General features: G+C 53.8%; 4 protein-coding genes across 7 annotated transcripts in view; 3 read left to right on the forward strand and 1 right to left on the reverse strand.

Annotated features, from left to right (window-relative positions):
* Window positions 1-21,562, reverse strand: part of ANAPC11 (anaphase promoting complex subunit 11) — a 75,890-nt gene that overhangs the window by 27,692 nt on the left and 26,636 nt on the right. The window lies entirely within an intron of this gene.
* On the forward strand, window positions 2,540-5,324 carry MYADML2 (myeloid associated differentiation marker like 2). The gene has a single exon (XM_069872281.1). It carries the CDS (start codon window positions 3,046-3,048, stop codon window positions 3,949-3,951), a length of 906 nt encoding a protein of 301 aa, XP_069728382.1. The 5' UTR covers window positions 2,540-3,045; the 3' UTR covers window positions 3,952-5,324.
* On the forward strand, window positions 8,621-13,656 carry PYCR1 (pyrroline-5-carboxylate reductase 1). Its single transcript, XM_069872509.1, has 7 exons — window positions 8,621-8,737; window positions 8,815-8,885; window positions 8,972-9,151; window positions 9,999-10,220; window positions 10,698-10,790; window positions 11,186-11,349; window positions 11,720-13,656. The coding sequence occupies exons 1-7, from the start codon at window positions 8,671-8,673 to the stop codon at window positions 11,874-11,876; spliced, it is 954 nt and encodes a 317-aa protein (XP_069728610.1). The 5' UTR covers window positions 8,621-8,670; the 3' UTR covers window positions 11,877-13,656.
* MAFG (MAF bZIP transcription factor G) lies at window positions 15,042-20,991 on the forward strand. Of its 4 annotated transcripts, none has more exons than XM_069872432.1 (3): window positions 15,042-15,150; window positions 19,373-19,434; window positions 19,519-20,991. In XM_069872432.1, the coding sequence occupies exons 2-3, from the start codon at window positions 19,399-19,401 to the stop codon at window positions 19,969-19,971; spliced, it is 489 nt and encodes a 162-aa protein (XP_069728533.1). In that variant the 5' UTR covers window positions 15,042-15,150; window positions 19,373-19,398; the 3' UTR covers window positions 19,972-20,991. The 4 variants fall into 4 exon arrangements, with proteins under 4 accessions (XP_069728533.1, XP_069728536.1, XP_069728534.1 ...); XM_069872435.1 differs by lacking the exon at window positions 15,042-15,150 and adding an exon at window positions 15,272-15,299; XM_069872433.1 differs by lacking the exon at window positions 15,042-15,150 and adding an exon at window positions 16,480-17,299.

Raw genomic sequence — 21,562 nt, forward strand, 5'->3', positions numbered from 1 at the left:
ACAAGCTGGAAAGCGCAAGAGATGATTCTTTAGAGGGGGAAGCAGACAGGTAGTTGCAGAAAAGCTTCTCAGTGTCACCTGCTGCAGCTGGTGCTGAGAAACCTGCAGAAAGAGCAGTAAAGACAAATGCCACTGAAAAGTTTGGAATACTTTTTGCAGAGCTGCTTACCTATATATCTAATCTCCTGCTAGGGCTTCAAAGAAGAAGGATGAGTGTGATTTCAGCTGTGTTTAGGTGCAAGAGAGCATCACTGAGGGATGCTCAGAGACTGCACAGGGACAGCAGAGTCCCCAGGCAGGATGGGTGAGAGTCCAGCAGCTGCAGTAGCTTTGCCTTATAACACAGCCCCTCTGTTTTACAGGAGATGCCACAACACAGGCAGCAGCCACTGCCAGTAAAGTCTGGAAAACTGGGAGAGGTGGGGTTTTAACATCACAGAGCAAGTTCACCTGGAGCTCCTTGGCTCTCCTGCTGCGTTTCCTGGCTGTTGTGATGTTAATTGTGCAACTTCCACCCCAAATGAATGCAGGCTTTCTTCGTTTAGCACCAGAGATCTTTTTAAGGAAAATGGGAGGGATTTTCGGGAGAGACACTGAAGTTACAAGAAGGTGACAAAGCTGGAGGTAGGCACATTTTTTCTTAACATCTACAAAATTTGTGCTGTTCCCAGGCAGATCATTCTGTAAAGTTATCCCTGCCCTACAAAATGCTGCCTGTGAGCTGCCAGAGTCCTGTAGCCGCTGCTTTTCACCGCAAGCAATCCTGCTGTAGCCTCTGTCTGTCCCCATTTGGGTCTTGTCTAAAGCCACAGCAGGATCACATGTGACCTCCAGCAGCAACACCAGCTTCAATAATCCCTGTCCAGTGCCTGTATCCTGGCTGCTCTGTCAGTGCCACTGCTGCTGGGATACAACCATGCACAACTGCAACCTCAATCACAGCAGCGATGACTCCAGGTTAGGAATAATCCCTGCCAGGTGCAAGTTTTCTGCTGTTCTTTTTTTGAATCCCACATTAGCATCCTGAGCCAGAGCAGTTATATGGGCATGGGAGGATGGGTGGGAACAGGCAGCCAAGCACTGGATGTGCTGTGTCACCTCCAAAACCCGTTTGATCTGAGCACACAGGTGCTGCAGTCACACAGCCCAGGTGGGGGTCCTGGGTGCCAGCAGACCCTACGTGCAGCAAATTGCTGGGAGTGGGTATTATTCCAGTGATTCTGGGAGCTTTCAGCTGCCTGAGCTCCCCAAACCAGCCCGTCCGATCCCCAAACCAGCCCGTCCGATCCCCAAACCAGCCCATCCGATCCCCAGCCGCAGCACAAGGAAGAGTCACAGGAGAAGGGGGAGCAGTGTCCTTCACCTGGCCAAGCCTCAGCTGCCCCAGAAGTGCTCGCTAAGATCACACATCGGAGCAGACGTGCTCTTCCATCAGCTCTTCTTTACAGCATCCATGTGGGGATTCATTGCTGGTGTCACGCTGTGACCTTAACATATGAATAAGAAACAATCATAGAATCATATAGTGGTTTGGGTCAGAAGGGACCTTAGAGATCATCCAGTTCCAACCCCCCTGCCTGTGGCAGGGACAATGATATTAAACAATTATTGTTGTTACCAAGCATGAGGGTTGATTTTATTTCCCAGTTAGGGAGCTACAGACTTGATCGGCACAACTGGTGCTAAGGGTGCTAAGGGGCATGGTTTAGTGTTTGATAGGAATGGTTGGACTCAATGATCTCTTCCAACCTGGTGATTCTATGATTCTATGATTCTATGAACTGGTGAGTATCTTGAACGATTCAGAAGGGTTTTAAGGCTCTGTGCTGCGCTCCTGGGACAATCCTGCATCCACACTGGGAGCGGCACAGCCAGAGCTGGTCTGCAGGTGAAGTATTTTTATATTATGTCATGTTTTTCCTATTCTGAAACTACATCTGAAATTTCCTCTGGGGCGTTTAGAGTCAGAATGAAAAGACTTTTGGGTGGAGATCAAGTCTGAGGAAATATATACCCACACCAGCTCCCCGGGAAAGCTTTGACCCAGGGGGAGGGAGGGTTTGACACTATCTATTGAAATCTGTGTTCCAGAACAGAGCTAAGGATTTTGTTTTATGATTGTATTTGGTTCTGGCTTTCAGAGCTACAAGAATAACTGGTTCCCTTATAAATAAAACAGAGATAGGGGAGAGTTTAAGGAGACAGTGAAAACTGCTGCGCGAAGGACAGTAGGGCCTTTCGCCACAAGGAAATCTATGACTGCTCCAGCTCAAATAAAAGCAAAATGAGTCAGCTTTTATCATAGCCTCTGGCCTAAATCCTTTTCCTGGGCTTGTGATGCCCTGGGGCTTGTGCCCTGCTCAAGGGGATTTTGGGTCTGTAGGACTGAGCTCCTGTTTCTGCAGCATGGCTGGATCACAACCCACTGCCCCAAACAGTCCCTGTGATGTGGGGCGGCTGCGGGGACAACAGCGGCGTTCCCGGTCACCCCACCGTTTCTAGAGGTGTAGCAGGATAATCAAGAGCTCACAGTTTCAGTGTTAAATAACACCCACTCGCAGCAGTCGAGGGGGGCAGGACTCATTCCAGAACTATTAATATAGCCCCTATTTATACCTCTAGGTTCCTGCAAACGGCGCAGCAGAGGACTACAGCTGCAGGGCTAAAACGGAATAAATGTCAGCCTCCAGGGAGCCGGTGATCCCTTCAGCCATCATGTGGGGAAGGAGACGGTGAACGGACAGGACGCCGGGCAGGTTTCAGACCTGAGAAAGTGGAGAGAGCTGATTGCAGCACTCTGAGAAGGCAGCCGGTAGGCAGAGCCAGCCAGCAACCTCCCTGCAGCCGGCAAGGCTGAGCTGAGACGCTGCCAGGAACTCACGCTCAACGTCACATGCAGCACCTACTGGTACCCGGAGAGACAAGGCAGCGACTCGAGCTGCCGCTCTTCTGATCCAGTACCAAGTGTGACTCAGGACAAAGGAGCAAAACCCTGGGAGGACGTTTGGAGTGGGGGTTAAGTGTATTGTCTGCTGGACTGGGAAGATGGAGAGCACGGGAGGGCCGTACCTGAACACGGCTGCTGTGACGTCCCCCGTGGGAATAGCTCGTTTGCTGCAAATGACGTTTGGATGCACCACGTTCAGCCTGGTAGCCCATCAGGGGGGATTCAGCGCAGCGTACGGCACCTTCTGCATGTTCGTCTGGACCTTCTGTTTTGCCGTCACTGTCTTCATCATCGCCTGCGAATTCACGCACCTGCACAGCTGCCTGACCATCTCCTGGGGAAACTTCACTGCCGCCTTCGCCATGCTCGCCACGCTCATGTCCATCACGGCCGCCGTCATCTACCCGCTCTACTTCGTCCAACTCGGCTGTTACCCCATCGGCTGTGAGGTGAGAGACTTTCGCATCGCGGCCAGCGTCTTCGCAGGCCTCTTGTTCATCGCGTACGCCGCCGAGGTGTGCCTAACCAGAGCAAAACCGGGACAAGTCTCCAGCTACATGGCCACCGTCTCCGGGCTCCTGAAAATCGTGCAGGCTTTCGTCGCCTGCATCATCTTCGGGGCGCTGGTCAACGACAGCCAGTACAGCAAATACGTGGCCACGCAGTGGTGTGTGGCCGTCTACAGCTTTTGCTTTGTGGTGACGGTGGTGGTGGTGGCCTTCAGCGTCACAGGTAAGACCGCCTTGCTGTGGTTCCCCTTCGAGCGCTCCGTGGTGGTCTACACCTTCGGGGCTGTGCTGCTCTACGTGAGCGCCGCGGTCATCTGGCCGGTGTTCTGCTTCGACAGCAAGTACGGTTCCCCGCGGCGCCCCGGTCTCTGCGCCAAGGGCAGATGCCCCTGGGACAGCCAGCTGGTGATCGCCATCTTCACCTACGTCAACCTGCTGCTCTACGTCGTGGATCTGGCGTACTCCCAGCGCATCCGCTTCATCTCCCACCTCTGAAAAAGGCGCCTGCTGCTGCAAAACCCTCCCAGCACCATACGCAACAGCAACCCGGGATGCAGCGGGAGGTGGGATGCGGGGAAGGGAGGCGCCAAACAGGCCCGCACGTAAGAACCATCAGCTACACTTCAAGATCAAGACCGCACCAGCAAATTCATGACATGCAGCAGGTGGGCTGCAGCCAGGGCTGGGAAAAAAACCCACCTCCCCCATCATTCACATCTGCCTCAGCCACCTGGTGCCAGCGCCAAGGAACGTTGCCGCCCCTCCAAGGATGCAGGATGGCCTTTCATCCCCAGGCAGCAGAAGCGCTTGCTGCAACAGCGGGTCTGCAGGCTACTGGATTACTGAGCCAAATATTAGGAAAGACACCAAGGATTTTGAAACTCTTCCCAAGGCTTAACCATAATCAAGTGACTACCCAGGAAGTGGGAAAGCTAAAAGCTGCATCAAGGAACACCAGTTCTGGTAGACGAAAAACAATCCCTTGGAGTTTGGGTTAGCTGGGGCTGTGTGGTGAGGCATGAAATGCTTGCAAGTGTGGGAAATTCCAGTTAGGATGTTTCTGAGAAGAACATTATAGCTGTAATATTATTTTGAAGAGTACCAGTCTTCTCCCTTCCTCTCCTCTCCTTTGCTGTTTAGCACAGAGAAAGAATATCCCCAAACACACACCTTGGGGGAAGCATGGGATATTGCTGTTCAGCAAATATTGAGTCGTTATAGAAATGAAAATGTGCAAAACTGGGGCTCTAGTGGCCAGAAACAGGGTGCAGAACAGAGCTGAACTGTGAAATAACCATGTGTAATTTGACATCCTTGCTCAACCAGGGCCAGAAGGTACCTTGGCACGTGCTCTGTTTCAGTTCATTTAAAACTATATCTCTATACTGATGTAAAGAATTATTTTTTTGAGGCTTAAAGATAAATTTGGGGGGGAAGGGATGCAGTAGTGATTTGATCTCACAGCGCTGCAGAAAAGATCAAACCTGGGCCGGGGGGGAGGGACCCAGAAGGGAGAGGACAGGATAAAACTTGTGTACAGTGGTAACAAATCGTGAGCTCTGCTAGAGACCAGCCTGGGTGCTCAGATTCCCGAGTTCTCTGCGTCGCCAGCAAGCTGCATTTCTCTGACCCATCCCTGACAAAACACTCACTTTGAAGTCCCACATTGCATAGCTCAGATTTCAGGCTTAATAGGAAGAAATGTTATGCATTTCTGATCCAGCAAGAAACCAAAGCAGTCTGAGTGCTTGTGCAGAAAGCACGCAGATGAGACAGGTTTGGTTCAAATCTGAAGTAGCTGCCCGTCACAGGCAAGATTTATTTTTTAACCAAATTAAAATAAAGCTGAATGGCAGACTTACATACCACATGTCTGGAGATTTGTTTACTTTCATCTCGCTCCCCCCCCCAGCTTTTATTTCACCAGACGTAGCCCTTCTGCTTTCTGCCGGAAAGCGCAGCTCAATTTATTTTGATGTATGAAGGCTGAATGCAGCCCCAAAAAAAAAGGATATAGACAAGACGGTCGAGATCTCTGAGTTATAGCAAAGCCACACGGGGAAAAGGAAGGAAACTTATTTTTCATCAGTGCTTTGTATGGGGTTTGAAAAGCAAAGAAAAAGTGATCGGGACAGACTGCGTTGGATAATTCTCCGACAGACTAAGAACGAGCCTTTATTAGAGGGAATTCTTAACCCATGAAACAGGTCAAGAATCAGTATTCGTCATACAGGATACACGCATTACAGAGCCTTCCGAAGGGCTTTTCTCTTCCCCATTAAGGGCAGGAAGCCTGGAGGATAATGGTCCAACAAGGGCAAGACCCAAGACTACCTACTATAGACATAAACCAGGATATCAGAGAGCTCCCTTTCTTGCCACCCAGACAAATGAAGGGGTTGTACAAACACTAACTTGGGAAAAAAATCCATTTGTATTGGAGAACATAGAGTACAAAGACAGCCACAGCACACAAAAGGAACCTTGAGCATTTATAATTTCCTCCTTCTAAATCCATTAACCTGGATAAAGGAAGCTGTGCCACACTTGTAAGTTACTTAATTTTTGGTATTACAGAGCGCTAAAAATCAAACCAGTGACTGAGCACAAGCACGGCTTCTGTCATAAAAATTTTTCAGGGAAAGGGTCATTGGGCACTGGCAGAGGCTGCCCAGGGAGGACGTTGAGTCCCCTTCCCTGGAGGGGTTTAAGGGACGGGTGGATGAGGTGCTGAGGGATGTGGTTTAGTGATTGATGGGAATGGCTGGACTCGATGATCCGATGGGTCTTTTCCAACCTGGTGATTCTATGATTCTATGATTCTATGAAACTCAAACCTGCAAAGCCAGGAATATTGCTTTAGAAAAGCACCTTCCTTCAGGCATCGACGTGGCTCCAAGGGGCTGGTGGAGACCAGGGAGAGGGACAACAGCAGCAGGACTTTAGGGCAACTCTCTTGGAAAGCTCCTCAGGTGGCTAACGCTTCTTCCAACTATGCACTTGCTTGCATTTTGCTGTGAAGATTTTGCACCAAGTAGGAGCAATTAGCAGGAATATGATAAAATCTGCTACTGACACAAGTTGATGCAAGTTATACAGTGCCAGGGACATAAAGAAAGACCCAAGAGAAACAGGTAACTGGGAAACAATGGGGGTAAAATTTAGTGCCTTCACAATAAGGAGGAACTAAAATTTAACATGGAAATCCTGATACCACTGACTGGACGAGTGGAAAGACAAGTCTTTGCCAAGAACAGTGTGTTCAGATTTAGCTTTCTCATCTGCCAGCCAAAGACTGAGCAAAAAATGTTAACATGGTCAAAATGGCAAAAAAAAAAAAGATTGTGTGGACAACAATCCACTCTTTTAGCAGGAAAAAAAAATCAAAACCTCATGCTTTGGTGGTTAAAATGCTCACTAACCAGTGGAAACTATGAGATTGCCCAATCTAGGACAGAAACATCTGATATCTGCTTAATATGATTTTAACAACCAGCCCTGTCATGGTCCAGTTAATTAAAAAACATTTTATTTCCAGAGCTCATCTTACTCCTTAATCATTAAATCACAATCAAGTAACTCACCATAAAGCAGGTTCCTGAGCCTTTATCACCTTTTTTGGTGAACTCAGGTCAGGATGTGTGCGCATCCACTTAGAACCAGGGCTATGTGCCTGCAGCCAATCCACACAGCTCCTAGACAAAAAAATCTGAATCTTAGCGGGTTGGGATTTTTTTTTCATGTTCTTTTTTTTCTTCTCTTTCTGAAGACTGGGATTTGACATCTGTATTGGGACCAATGCTGTTTAGTATCTTCACTGATGACATAGACAGCAAGATTGAGTGCAACCTCTACAAGTTTGGAGATGACACCAAGCTGAGTGATGCAGTTGCCACATCAGAAAGATGGGATGTCATCCAGAGGGACCTGGACAGGCTGGAGAAGTGAGGCTTTGAGAACCTCAAGAGGTTCAACAAGTCCAGGTGCAAGTTCCTGCACCTGGGTTGGGGCAATCCCCAATTTCATTACAGGCTGGGGAATGAGGTGATTGAGAGCAGCCCTGCAGAGAAGGACTTCAGGGTGCTGGTTGATGAGAAGCTCGACACGAGCCGGCAACGTGCGCTTGCAGCCCACAAACCAACCGTGTCCTGGGCTGCATCCAAAGCAGCGTGGCCAGCAGGGGAGAGAGGGGATTCTGCCCCTCTGTTCCTCTCTTGTGAGACCTCAGCTGGAATATTATGTCCTGTTCTGGAATCCTCAACATAAGAAGGAGATGGAGCTGTTGGAAAGGGTCCTGAGGAGGCTACAAGGATGATCAGAAGGCTGGAGCACCTCCTGTATGAGGACAGGCTGAGAGACTTGGGGTTGTTCAGCCTGGAGAAGGCTCCAAGGAAGCCTTATTGTGACCTTCCAGCACCTGAAGGGGCTACAACAAGGCTTGGGAGGGACTGTTTACAAAGGCTTGTAGTGATAAGGCAAGGGGCACTGGGTATTAACTGGAGAGGGGCAGATTTAGACTACAGATAAGGAGTTATTTCTTCACTATGAGAGGGGTGAGGCCCTGGCCCAGGTTGCCCAGGGAAGCTGCGGCTGCCCCATCCCGGGAGGTGTTCAAGGCCAGGTTGGATGGGCCTTGGGCACCTGATCCAGTGGGGAGCATCCCTGCCCATGGCAGAGGTGGAACTCGATGATCTTTAAGGTCCCTTCCAACCCAAACCATTCTCTGTTCCCAGAAGGACAACACCCCTAGAATGGCTTGGGTTGGAAGGGACTCCATCCCCTCACCCAGATCATAAACACTGAGCCCTGGGGCTCACAGCTCGTGACTTCCGGGACCCCTCAGCCGGGACCCCTCAGCCGGGACCCCTCAGCCGGGACCCCTCAGCCGGGACCCGCCATTCCCAGCAGGGCCCGAACCTTCCAGAAAGGCCGTGGCAGCGGCGGGAGCTCAGCGCCCCCTGGCGGCGCCGCCGCCTCCCGGCCCCGAATGATGCAACACGCCGCGCCGGTTGCACCAATAGCTGGCGAGGACCGCGCCTTAGGCCACGCCCCCTCTGCGCTGATTGGCTGCCATCCGGCTAGTCCCCGCCTCTTCGCGTTCTGATTCGCTGCGCGTGGAAGCCCCGCCCCTCTCCGTGCGGAAGCCCCGCCCCGCGCGCCGCGCAGCCACGTGGACGGCGGCGCGGGCTGAGCCGGCGCGGTCGCTGCGGCACCATGAGCGTGGGGTTCATCGGCGCCGGGCAGCTCGCCTTCGCCCTGGCCCGGGGCTTCACGGCGGCAGGTGAGCTCCAGGTGTCGGGGGGGAGGCGGGGGGGCCGGCAGCGAGGCGGCCTGGCTGACGCGCGGTCCCGTTCGCAGGGGTCCTGGCCGCGCACAAGATCACGGCGAGCTCCCCGGACACCGAGCTGCCCACCGTGAGCGGGCTGCGGGTGAGTGCGGGACGGGGCGGGCGGCGGAGACCCCCCGCCGGGCCGGCCCGGGCGACAGCGGTGCCGTTTGTCCCCACCCGCTGCAGAAAATGGGCGTCAACTTCACGGTGAGCAACAAGGACACGGTGAAGAGCAGCGACGTCCTCTTCCTGGCCGTGAAACCCCCCATCATCCCCTTCATCCTGGAGGAGGTGGGACCTGACATCGAGCCCCGACACATCGTGGTCTCCTGCGCCGCCGGTGTCACCATCAGCTCCATCGAGAAGGTGAGGGGCAGCGGGGTCCCTGAGCTGGGGGGTCCCTCCTGGCTGTCCTGGCCAGAAAGAGCTGTAAGAGCCTTTCCTCCAGCTCTTTCATTCCTTCAGGTGCTGTGGGACCTTTTTTTTCTCTCAACAGAGTGGGTCTATCCTCCCTGACTTTGTGCTGAGTGTCTGCACAAACTGGTTTGGAGGCTCTTGAGTTGGTGGGGATGAGGCGGTCACGGTGTCGCTCTGAATCATAGAATCATAGAATAACCAGGTTGGAAAAGATCCACAGGATCACCGAGTCCAACCGTTCCCATCAATCACTAACCCATGCCCCTTAGCACCTCGTCCACCCGTCCCTTAAACCCCTCCAGGGAAGGTGACTCAGCCCCCTCCCTGGGCAGCCTCTGCCAGTGCACAATGACCCTTTCTGTGAAGAATTTTTTCCTAATGTCCAGCCTAAATCTCCCCTGGTGGAGCTTGAGGCCATTCCCTCTCGTCCTGTCCCCTGTCACTTGGGAGAAGAGCCCAGCTCCCTCCTCTTCACAACCTCCTTTCAGGTAGTTGGAGAGAGCAATGAGGTCTCCCCTCAGCCTCACCTTCTCCAGACTAAACACCCCCAGCTCTCTCAGCGCAGCTTTTCCCAGCTTCCTATTTGTTGGCACGACTAGACACCGCACATTTAAGTTTTCCTCACTTTGGCTCAAAGCAAGGAGTTTGCAATAGAGGAATCTCTCTGTTCCCCCTGTTTGTGTTGTTCTTACCCCTGGGGAGTCCCATCCTAGGCAGCCTGTTTGCCAAATCCACACTAAAGCTCTTTTTTTTTTTTCCTTCTTTCTTTCTCTCTCAAATAATTTTCTGCCCTAAGAAACTCTCTGCCTTCTGCCCCACACCAAAAGTGATCAGGTGCATGACCAACACCCCTGTGATTGTCCGGGAAGGTGCTACAGTCTATGCCACGGGGACTCACGCGGATGTGGAGGATGGGAAGCTCCTGGAACAGCTGATGGCCAGTGTGGGCTTCTGCACCGAGGTGGAAGAGGACCTGATAGATGCTGTAACAGGGCTGAGTGGCAGCGGCCCTGCGTATGTACGTGCTGCTTGCTCAAATCCTGATGGTCGGTGTGGGGGGGCTGTTGCATGCTGTGAAAGTCTTTGCAGATTCAGTTTGGCATTTCTTTTTTTTTCTTCTCACTCCTATTTGCCATGGGATATGTAATCCAGGTATCCAGTTTATAACCAGTTTGAGTCAGCCACAAAACTCGTTACGACCCAGATAAGCCTGAAGTCCGTAGCCAGTGGCAGTGTCCACGTGTCCATGTTGCAAAATTGCCTGTAGTTAGTGTGACCCAGAAGCTGAATTTCTCCCTTTCTCCCCACCCTTGAGCTGGAACAAGTGGGAGCGAAGCCTGGTATGGCACCCATGCGGTAAAGAGGAAGGCTTTGGTCGAGTCTGTAAGTGATAGGAGTCTTGATGTGATCCTAGAGCCCTGGATTCTCTCCTCCCTGAGAATATGAGTCTTGGAGTAGAGACTTCCAGTCACCTTCTTCCTCCCTCTGGTCTCAGGCGTTCACCGCGCTGGATGCCCTGGCGGACGGGGGAGTGAAAATGGGACTTCCTCGCAGGCTGGCTGTTCGACTCGGAGCACAGGCTTTGCTGGTCAGTATTTCCTCCTCCAGAACACATCTGGGTCTGGGGCTGCCCTGTGCAGATTATTCTGCACATCACGGTTTGAAATTATCTCAGTCCTCTTACTGAATCTGGTTTGGTTTGACTGCATGCAGGTTCCCGGTGAGGGGCCGTAGGAAGTGTCCGCAGCAATCTGCTGGTGCTGCTGGTGGTGTGGGAGCTGGGGCCTGGGGAACCGTGACTCCTCTGCAGGCTTTTTCAGCTCTGAAAAGTGTTTTTGGCAGCCTGCTGATGGCTCTCGGACTGGAGCCTGGTTTTACCCACTGTGAGTGTTAGGCGCTGCTCTGTGCGGTGGAGAAAAGGAGTGTTGGACGATCGGTTCCTCGGTCAGAGAAATGGCAACTGTTTTCTCTTCCTCGGTACAGGGCGCTGCCAAAATGCTGTTAGAATCTGAGCAGCATCCTGGCCAGCTGAAGGACAACGTCTGCTCCCCTGGGGGAGCCACCATCCATGCCCTGCACTTCCTGGAGAGCGGTGGATTTCGGTCACTCCTAATCAATGCTGTAGAGGCTTCCTGCATCCGGACAAGGTGGGCACCTAGGAAGTCCTAAAGAGCCTTCAGAACTTAGAATCAGAATCACTAGGTTGGAAAAGACCCATCAGATCATCGAGTCCAACCATTCCCATCATTCACTAACCCATGTCCCTCAGCACCTCATCCACCCGGCCCTTAAACCCCTCCAGGGAAGGTGACTCAACCCCCTCCCTGGGCAGCCTGTTCCAGTGCCCAGTGACCCTTTCTGTCAAAGGTTTTTTCCTAATGTTCAGCCTGAACCTCCCCTGGTGGAGCTTGAGGCCATTCTCTCTCGTCCTGTCCCCTGTCACTTGAGAGAAGTGCCCCTACCTCCATCCAGTCTTGACCTTTTGCTATGTCTTTCTCTCCCACCATCCCATTGCAGGGAGCTACAGCATCTGGCAGACCAAGAGAAGATCTCCCCGGCAGCTATAAAGAAGACTTTGTTGGATAAGGTGAAGCTGGAGTCTCCTTCTCTGTCTGTGGGATCTGCCGGCAAAGTCAGTCTGTTCAATAAGAGCCACAGCAGCAAGAAGAACTGACCAGTCAGCTGCCATCCAGCTGTTCTGAACATCAGTCTCCTCTGTGCCCTTCCTTTTCTGTCTAAGGATCATAGAATCACCAGGTTGGAAAAGACCCATCGGATCATCGAGTCCAACCATTCCTACCAAATACTAAACCATGTCACTCAGCGCCTTGTCCACCCGTCCCTTAAACCCCTCCAGGGAAGGTGATTCAACCACCTCAGCAACGCTCCCTCTGGATGCTGGTCTCCCCCATACCTGGCCCTTGACCGCAGCAGCCGTGGGCAGTGTGGTGCTGTAGAAGACGGTCATTACCTGGTGTGGAGTTGCTGCAAACTGTCCCTGGCACTTCTGTTCCCTGTCGGGTAGGGGTGATGCCATCATCAGAGCTTTTTCAAGGGCGTTGTTTGTCTAGAATCATCGGATACTACTAGGCAGTTGGTACTTCTAAGCAGTGGTTGTGGTGTCTTATGCGGAAATGGTTTCTAATAGGAATTTTTTATGAGGCCTCAGAATGCCTTTTAGTCTCAAAGGTTTGAACCAGGCCTGGATCCCTCTTGCCCCGTCTTGCATTTGCTGTCAGAGCTTGTCTCTAGTTGCTGTCTTTATTAGCTAGAGCAGATGCTGCCGCAAGAGTGCAGTGCTGCGTGCTGTATTAGAGGTTTTCCCCTAAGCACCTCTCGGAAGGGACCAAAGTGCCTCTGCCCCATCTCCCAGCTGCCTTGATTTTGAGAGCCAGATGGTGAGAACCTCTGGACTGAGCTCTGTTTCCCTCTTTGCTGGCCACGCCTCCTCTTTGCTCCGTCAGGGCTGAGGAACCAAACTGCTCTCACAGTCCCTTCTTTTGCTGCTGGCTTGGCTTGGTCGGTTGGTAAGTGGAGGTAATGAGTGCTCCTTCTTCCCTCTGTCTCTGACATCTCTTCATGCTCCCTGCGGGCAGAATCTGCTCCCGCACGCCCATGGATGTGTTTCACAATGCTCTCCTTGCTCTTTGCACTGCTCCTGGGGCAGCCAGGAGGAGAGCTGGAGTCAAGGACAACCTTCTCCAGAGAAAGCCGCCTTCTGCATTGCTCCCTTAGACTCCAGCAGGGTTTCTGTTTTCGAGACCGTCGCTTTTGAAGGTGTTGTGCTGCTCATGGCTGGAGAGGGGAAACGCCTAGAAAGAAATCTGAAGCTGCTTTGTGCAGTTGCATTCCCAGGTCTTTAGAACACAAGACTAAAGGGAAACACTTAAATCATCTCGTCTGACTTGTGGCTGCTGCCTTGTCCTAGCTCGCCTGTCCTGCATGAGATGCAGGAGGAAAATCAGTCCCTGCTTGACACAAAAGAGCTTCAGGGAGGTCTTGAGAGTGCCTGATGCATGTCCAACAACAAGGACTTGGTGAAGCACATCCAGAAGACTCCAGAGGAGGAAGAGCCTTGCTGTTCTGCTGTAGAAAATTTCCCGATTCTGACTCAAATTTACAACCAAGAAACAGCAACGAAGTGTGGGCTGTGGAAACAGTGGTTCCTTGTGCCCCTGAAACCCGAGGGTTTGGGAGGGGAGTCTGGCAGAGTTGTAGCAGCGAGCAGAGGGGTGCACAAGGGTTGTAGGTCACTGGGCTTATTGTCCCCTGTGGAATCTTGGACATGCAGGAGATGTGGGAAAAGCATTCCAGTATGAGTACAGAGGCTGCCAAAGGTGCAAGTAATGTTAAAGCATTTTTAGTGTTAGGCTTGGGGCTGGTAGCGGGGTACGACCCTATAGGCATGAGAGACGGTTACTCCTGTCTTTACAGAATAAACTGCTTCTTTAACAGCTGTGGCTGATCTGAGCTGCTTGAACTGGGTCTGTCCCTCACCTTTGGCAGTGGCTGTTCCAGCGATTGTGCTGCAAATGTGGCTTCGAGGGTAGTTCGGGCTTGGATTGGGACTGTGCGGTGCTGAGAAACGGGAGCGGCTAAAGGAGTGTGGGGCTGTAGGAGAGGAAGGTGCTGGCGCTGCTGGTTGGGCCAGGCGCTGCCCCATGGCACTGGAGGGAGGTGGCACCGGCTGGGGACAGGGAGCCCTGCGGGTCTTGGTGGGGCCCTGCAGCCTGGTTAGGTCCGGGATGGGGTAAGGTGGGATGGGATGGAATGGATAGGATAAGATGGGATGGAATGGATAGGATAAGATGGGATAGATAAGGTGGGGTGAGAGGGGATGGATAGGGTGGAATGGGATGGATAGGATAAGATGGGTAAAGTAGGATGGGATGGAATAGGATGGGATAGGTGGGGTGGGTAGCATAAGGTGGGATAGGGGACGGATAGGATGGGATGGATAAGGTGGAATGGGATGGATAGGATAGGATAGGATAGGATGGGGTAGATGGAGTGGGTAGGATAAGGTCGGATAGGAGGGGATGGATAGGATAAGATGGGTAAGGTAGGGTGGGATGGGATAGGTGGGGTGGGTAGGATAAGGTGGGATAGGGGATGGATAAGGTGAAATGGGATGGATAGGAGAGGATGGATAGGATAAGATGGGTAGGGTAGAATGGGATGGGACAGATGGGGTGGATGGAGTGGGTAGGATAAGGTGGGATAGGAGGGGATGGATAGGATAAGGTGGGTAGGGCAGGGTGGGATGGGACAGATGGGGTGGGTAGGATAAAGTGGGATAGGATGGGATGGGTAGGATAGAAGGAGATGGATAGGAAAAAATGGGATGGAATAGGATGGCATGGAATAGGGATAGATGGAGTGGGTAGGATAAGGTGGGGTAGGATGGGATGGATAGGGTGGAGTGGGATAGATAGGATAAGATGGGTAGAGTAGGATGGGATGGGACAGATGGGGTGGATGGAGTGGGATAGGATGGGAGGGGTAGGATAGGAGGAGATGGATGGGATAAAATGGAATGGAACAGGACGGGATGACGGGGTGGGTAGGATAAGGTGGGATAGGAGGGGATAGGATAGGAGGGGATGGTTAGGGAAGAACGGGATGTATAGGAGGGGGTGGATAGAGGGCAAGAAGGGATGGCAGAGGATAGGATAGGATAGGATAGGATAGGATAGGATAGGATAGGATAGGATAGGATAGGATAGGATAGGATAGGATAGGCTCGGAGGGGTGTGTAGGCCGGGCCCGGCCCCCCCCGCCCGCGCGTCCCCCTTAAGGCCCGGCCCGGGGCGGTTGCGCGGGGCGCTTCATGAATGGAGCCACGTGACCCAAACATCACGTGACGCGCGGCTCGCGGCGGCGGCGGCGGCTCTCGCGGTCCCGGTCCCTCCCAGCGCGGCCTCCCCGCCCGGCGGCCCCGGCACCAGGTGAGCGCGGGCGGGGCGGCCCGGGCGGGGCGGGACGGGCCCCGGGGGCGGGGCGGGGCCGGGGCGGCGGCCGAGGGCGCCGGGGACGGACGGACGGACGGACGGACGGTGAGGTTGCCGCCGTCCCCGCGCCCCGCCCGGTGCAACAGGTGCGGGGGGGGGGAGGGGCCGGGGGGGGGGGGGCCGCGCCCGCCACCGGCGCCGCCACCGCCCCCCGCCCCGCCCCGGCAAACAGGGCGGAGCCCGGGACCCGCCGGTGTCTTAGGGGGGGCCGTTCTTCCTCCTCACCCCCACCCGGGGTTGACGGTTCTGCCTCCCCGGTGTGAGGCGATTCTGCTCCCCCCCCCCCTTCCCGGTGTGAGGCGATTCTAACCCCCCCCCCCCCTCCCGGTGTGAGGCGATTCTAACCCCCCCCCCTCCCGGTGTGAGGCGATTCTAACCCCCCCCCCCAGGTGTGAGGCGATTCTAACCCCCTTCCCCCCTCATGGTGTGAGGGGATTCTGCCCCCCCTCCGTATCGGCAATTCTCCCCCACCCTCCAGTGTCTGGTGATTCTGTCCCCCCCTCTCTCCAATCCTGCCCCTCCCTCCGATTCTGTTCCCCCCTCCTCCGATTTTTTGTGATTCTGCCCCCCCCCCCCCCCCCCCCCATGTGGGGTGATTATTCTGCCCCCTGCCCCGGTGTGGACGATTCTGCCTCCGGGAGGCAAAGAGGTTTGAAAGCCAAGCGGACGAGGTGCTCAGGGATGCGATTTAGCAGCGGACAGGTAGGGTTGGACTCGATGATCTCAAAGGTCTTTTCCAAGCGAGCAATTCCACGATTCCATGAAGGTGTTGGAGGGGCTGAGGCACACAGGCGCCTGCAGTGGGACAGCCACACGTCCCTGTCACCCACATTCCAGCTCCTGCTCCGTAGGGTCCACGCACCCACCGAGCCCCCTGCGCTGGGGTCTGCTCCATGCTCAGCACCACAGCGGAGCTGAGCAGATTGTCCCTGCGATAGGAAGCACCTCAGGAGCATCACGGAGCAGGCTGTGATGCCCAACCGACATGGAGCATTTGCGTGTGTGCTGGGGGGTCTTGCTGTTCAGAGCTGCCCTAGATGTGCGACGTTTGAGTGCATGGTTAGAGGAAGGCACTGCCCAGAGGTTGGAACCATTCTGTGAGAGCCAGTTCTTTCCTTTATCTGTGTAAACTGAGTTAAATCCAGCTGGGTGGGCAGATTCCTTGAGGGAGGAATTGCTGGGTTGGATGAGAGCCCAGCAGGGACTCCAGAGGGGAGTGGAGGAGGCACTGTCCCGACTGCAGACGTAACTGGGGGGAGTCATCCAGTTTGTTTGGATTATTCCTGGGAGGGCGGTGTGAGCTAATTCACAAGAAATCAGATAAACAGTGTGTGGAATCCCCACGGGAGAGAGCGTTCTCGTGTGGCGTGTCTGGCCACTTCCAGCACACCACGCTCCTCCGCTCCCGGTGCTGGGGAGCTGGTCATGGAGCACAGCCCTGGTCCCCCCATCCCTACACACGGGCCTCGCTCGCTGCCCGCGCTGTCGCTGGGCCAGCTTGCGCTGGAACGGGTGACGTCACCGTGTTTACACGGGGCTCGTGGCACGGTTCTGCGATCAGGAATGTGGAGAATGGGGCCTGCGTTGAATCATGCGCGGTGCTGTCAGCTCCCCGGTGCTGCCTTTGAGCCGAGGAGAGAATTGGCTGCGCTTCTGCTGAGTTCAGGCCTTTTGAGCTCCGGGGAAATGTGTTGAGGCTGCATTTTCTTCGTTGCAGTCATTGTGTTTGGCACTTTTCAGCGTGATTTTTCTTCAGGAAGCTATCGGAAGCTGAGCGATCAGCAGTCTGCAGAGTTAGGCCAGGTCTGGTCTCTGCCGTGGTGCTGGTTCTCTGGGTCTCCTCTCTGCGAGCTGCCAAGTAGTCCTGTCCCTGATCCTCCAAACGGGACCCAGGAAACAGCCAACAGGTCGTCTCTGGGTTGTTCTTCCCGTTCTGCTGGGGTGTGTGTGGCAGCATCTCATTTTGATCCCCTTCCGAAGGGGGATGAGGAGAGAGGGGATCACTGGGTGCTTTTGGGCATGGTCCTGTGACAGCTTTGACAGCCGTGGTGGGATGCTGCTGCCTGGCATGGATGGATTCCTCTAGGTAAAAATGCTTGTCTCTTAAAAAGTTCAAGGAAAGTTAAATTGCTGTTGTCAGGGAATGGGACCAGCCCCTTCTCTTGCCTGCTCTTAGCTTGCTTGCTCCATCTCGGCTCCAGCAGAGTCCTGGCTGCTGCCTGTGCCAGGTCCCGGCTGCGAGCACCCTGCTGATTCCCTTCTGCTCCAGGAACTCTCCTCAAGCACCCAGGCTGATGTTTGCTTTAGATCTGCTCTGCTGTAATGAAGGAAGCTCGAGTGCTTGCCAGGCAGCTGGAAATTCTTCAATGCTGCACGGCAAACAAATGTCTGTGGTCCCACTGGCCATACCTGCCCCGGGCTTCTGACACTCACCAGGTGCTGCAGGGCTGGCGTTATCACTATTCCCTTCCTTCTCCTCTTTTCTTAGCAACCGTGTTGTTGGCCAAGTAGGAACAGAGAAAAGAAATACAGCGGTGTGGGAAAGAGTAAAGACCTGATTTTTATGAAGCAGTTGGTTGCATGCTGTCTGTCCTCATGGCAGCTACCTTCCCGGGGTTGCAAACGCCTCTCTCTGTACTGGCACTGACTCGTTGAAGGAGCATTGTCCTCTGGGTATAAATAGGCAGGCAGGCAGCTTTGGGAACGGCTCTGCTGGCATCCCAGGGAACGCTGACCCTGTTCACCTCTCGTAGGTGGTGGATGCATTGCGGAGCCTGCGCCACAGCTGCTGGAAGAGCATCCGTCCAGATTTGCTGACTCGTGCATCTGGTCCTTGGCTGTGACTGTGCATCAGAGCCTCTTGCATCTAGCAAAGCAGTAGCAAACAAATCATTGTTGGCTGTTTGGCAGTGAGGAGACGAAGGGCGCAGAGGTGTTTGTAGAATGCACTTGCCCAGGGGCCCCTGCCTGGCTGGAGGAGCTGTGCGATTCCTGGCTGGCTGAGGTGCGTCGGAGTGGATTCGTTCACTGGGCAGGGTAGCAGCGTTCTGAACCAGAGCCGGAGGGGAGGAGGTACGTAGGGGCAGAAACAGGAGCTTGGGAATGATTGGCTGTAAGAATGGGCCTGGATATTGCCTTTACCAGTTCTGACGTCCTGTCTCTCGTGGCAGCAGAGGGGTCTGCTCCCCTCTGGTTTTGGTTGCCCTTCATCTTTGTTTTCCTTTGAGTCTCTGAAAATGAGGGAGGGAGAAGGTGGTCTCGTGCTCTGGCACTGCCAGTGACCAACAGGGACTTTGTCACAGCAGAGGCTTGTGGTGGGATCAGCTTTGTGTGACTGGGAGGGATGAAGGCATCAGCTCTGGTTTGTGCTGGGTTCCGCTGTGCCCAAGTGTTTCCTAATGCTGCAGCATCAGGTTGTCCTTCTGTTCTGGGGGAAAGGTTGGATGCAGAACTTTGACTTGAACCTGGATGCGCTGCGCTGGCTTTCCTGGGAGGCAGTTTGGAGAGGCACGAGCACAGCAGTGGTGTTCTCCCATCCCGCAGGATGCCCGGCGAGGGACGTTGTGGAGGCAAAGGCAATCCTTGCCCAGGGCCACCTGTTCTTCAACTGTGCTGCTTTGGGTCCTCGGGGCACCTGGAATCTGGTCGGACTCTTGTCCTGGGAAGGTCCTGAGTGGCTGTTGGAAGGGCGTGTCGGAGCGCCTGGCTGCTTTCTCTGCTTGGCAGTGACAAGGACGAGGCTGGGAGCAAGAGGCGCGGAGTGCTGGTGTGCTGAGTCAGCATGACTGGCCCGGAGCAGCCGTGCTCCGGACCCAGCCCGCTGCCTGCCAGGCTATTTTTAAAAATGTGGCTTCCGTGTATTCTGACTCCTCCTCGTTTTTTTAATTTCTCCCACCCCAAGCCAAAAAAAAAAAAAAAAAAAAAAAGAAACAAACGAAAAAAAAACCCACAGCGTGGCCACAAAGTCTCCGTGGGAGCAGGATAGTGGAAGGGCAGCAGTTTCTGCTCAGGGTCAGAATCTGCAGTCTGGCTGTGAGTCCAGCTCGGTCGCGTAGTTGTCGTGCGTTGCCTGGGGAGGGCAGTGGGATGTGCAGGAGAACAAGGAATATTGTGGACTCTGCTGCATCCCGGGACTAACCAGACCTTCCTTCCCTTCCAGAATCTGATTGACAAGGCTGTCGTGTTATGACGACTCCCAACAAAGGAAACAAGGCCTTGAAGGTGAGAGGCTGGGGGAGGAAAGGGGTGTGGGTGGTGGGTGCATCCGCTCCAGCTTTCATGAGCGTGTGCCACCTTCTCTTCCAGGTGAAGCGGGAGCCAGGTGAGAATGGGACCAGCTTGACAGATGAGGAGCTGGTGACCATGTCTGTGCGAGAGCTGAACCAGCATCTGCGGGGCCTGTCGAAGGAGGAGATCATCCAGCTGAAGCAGCGTCGGCGCACGCTCAAGAACCGGGGCTATGCTGCTAGCTGCAGAGTCAAGCGTGTTACCCAGAAGGAGGAACTGGAGAAGCAGAAGGCAGAGCTGCAGCAAGAAGTGGAGAAGCTGGCCTCTGAGAATGCCAGCATGAAAATGGAACTCGATGCTCTCCGCTCCAAATACGAGGCTCTCCAGAACTTCGCCAGAACCGTGGCCCGGAGCCCCGTGACCCCAGCGCGGGGGCCCCTCGCATCCAGTATGGGGCCCCTTGTCCCTGGCAAGGTCGCCACTACCAGTGTCATCACAATAGTGAAATCCAAAACGGACGCCCGGTCTTAGTGAAGCGAGTGTTGCCTGAGCTTGTCTGTGCAGGGCAATTAGGCACAAAACCAGCCTGGAATCCCCAAAGCACAAACCCTCCCTGCACGGGTCCGGGTTCCTCCTTCTTGGCCCAGGACTGGCCTGCTGATCACTCCAGTTTTGTGTTGTCGTGTTCAGATTGGTATGAGCAGTGGTGATGCATCCCTTCTCCTGTGCAGACAGACCCAACGCTCCGTAGCCCTCGGGCGCCCTTGGGACAGACTGCGAGATCTCGGTTCTCTGGCCAAAGAGAGTCTGTGCAGCGTGGGCGACGGAAGGGCTTGGGGAAGGTCCGGAGAGAGGCTTTCTTCCTCGGGGCCGAGAACCCTCATTTTCGGTCGCTTCTAAAGGCTTTATTTCATTGCTCTTCCAGGCGGTGCATCTCGGCGCCTGCCTGCCGGGCGCCTGAACCTGCTGCTTTTGTCTCCTTTGGTCCCTGTAGTTGCAGTTGGGGTGTTCTGTGTAATCGTTTTTTAATCCTTTCTAGGTGTGCCTCTGTGCCCTAGCAGTGGGTTTCCTTCGGATGTCGTTGCGTTAGCCGTGCAGACAGGCAGTGTTGGGAAGGAAGGTGCTGTCGTGCCCTGCTGCCTCTGCCCCAGTGATGGGGAAGGAGCCAGGATGGGGCCCGGCTCCCCAGGGGAGGGAGGGAAGGAAGGATCCGTGTTGACTGCAGGCCGGTTTTGTGCCTAATGTGTTGCACTGAACAAGACCAAAATCACTAGTTGTTCCCGTGTGTTGAGGGTATCAAGTGTCTCTAGTGTGATGGTTTACACAGCCAGTTTATGTGGTTAAATAGCCCTTTATTTAAAGAGAGAAACATCATTTTAAGAGTTATTAAATTATCTAAGTTTAAAATTAAAATCAGACAGAAGAGAGAGAGCGTATTTATAGTCAGCTTTTTTTAATCAGAGAGGGCGAGAATATTTGGCCATATAAATGGGGAAATATTCTCGGAGACTTTGCTAGTTGAAAGTTAATAAATAAATAATTTTAAAGTTTCTCATGAACCTCCCGCAAACTGTTTGTGGCTCTGAGGTTAGTTTTTATAAAGAGTTATCAGACTTTATTTATAAAACTTAGAAAAAAAGACAAAAAAAGAGGCAAGTCCTGTTTGATATCTTTTTGCAATTGTACCAAAAGTGACTTATTCTCGACCTTGCTGGCTTCCGTTGTGTCCCCTCCTGTTGCGCTCTCTGAGCTCTCGCGTGGCCCTGTGGCGTGCTGGTGCCTGTGGCTGCCTTTGCTGTCTGCTGTCGTTTCATGCTGCTGTCATTGCCCCTAAGCTCCGCTTAGAGATTGAGTTGGAATCTCTCTGGATTCTCCAGAAGGATTCTGGTGCGCAGGCAAAGGCGTTGCTGTTGTTGAAGGCAGGAGCTGATGAGGTGCCAGAGCGTGGGCAGCTCGGGCCTCTCAGGAGTAGCCGACACCAGGTAACTCCATTACCTGACCGGAGACAACGTTGTGCTTTCCTTCCTCCAGCAAAGCTGGCAGAGAAGTGACTCAAGAGAGAATTGTCTGAGTTTAGGAGACTGGTGGGATTTAACTCTGGAACTGGATCCTGTGGTCAGAA

Source organism: Phaenicophaeus curvirostris, chromosome 19, assembly GCF_032191515.1.
Source record: "Phaenicophaeus curvirostris isolate KB17595 chromosome 19, BPBGC_Pcur_1.0, whole genome shotgun sequence".
Taxonomy (NCBI): Eukaryota; Metazoa; Chordata; class Aves; order Cuculiformes; family Cuculidae; genus Phaenicophaeus; species Phaenicophaeus curvirostris.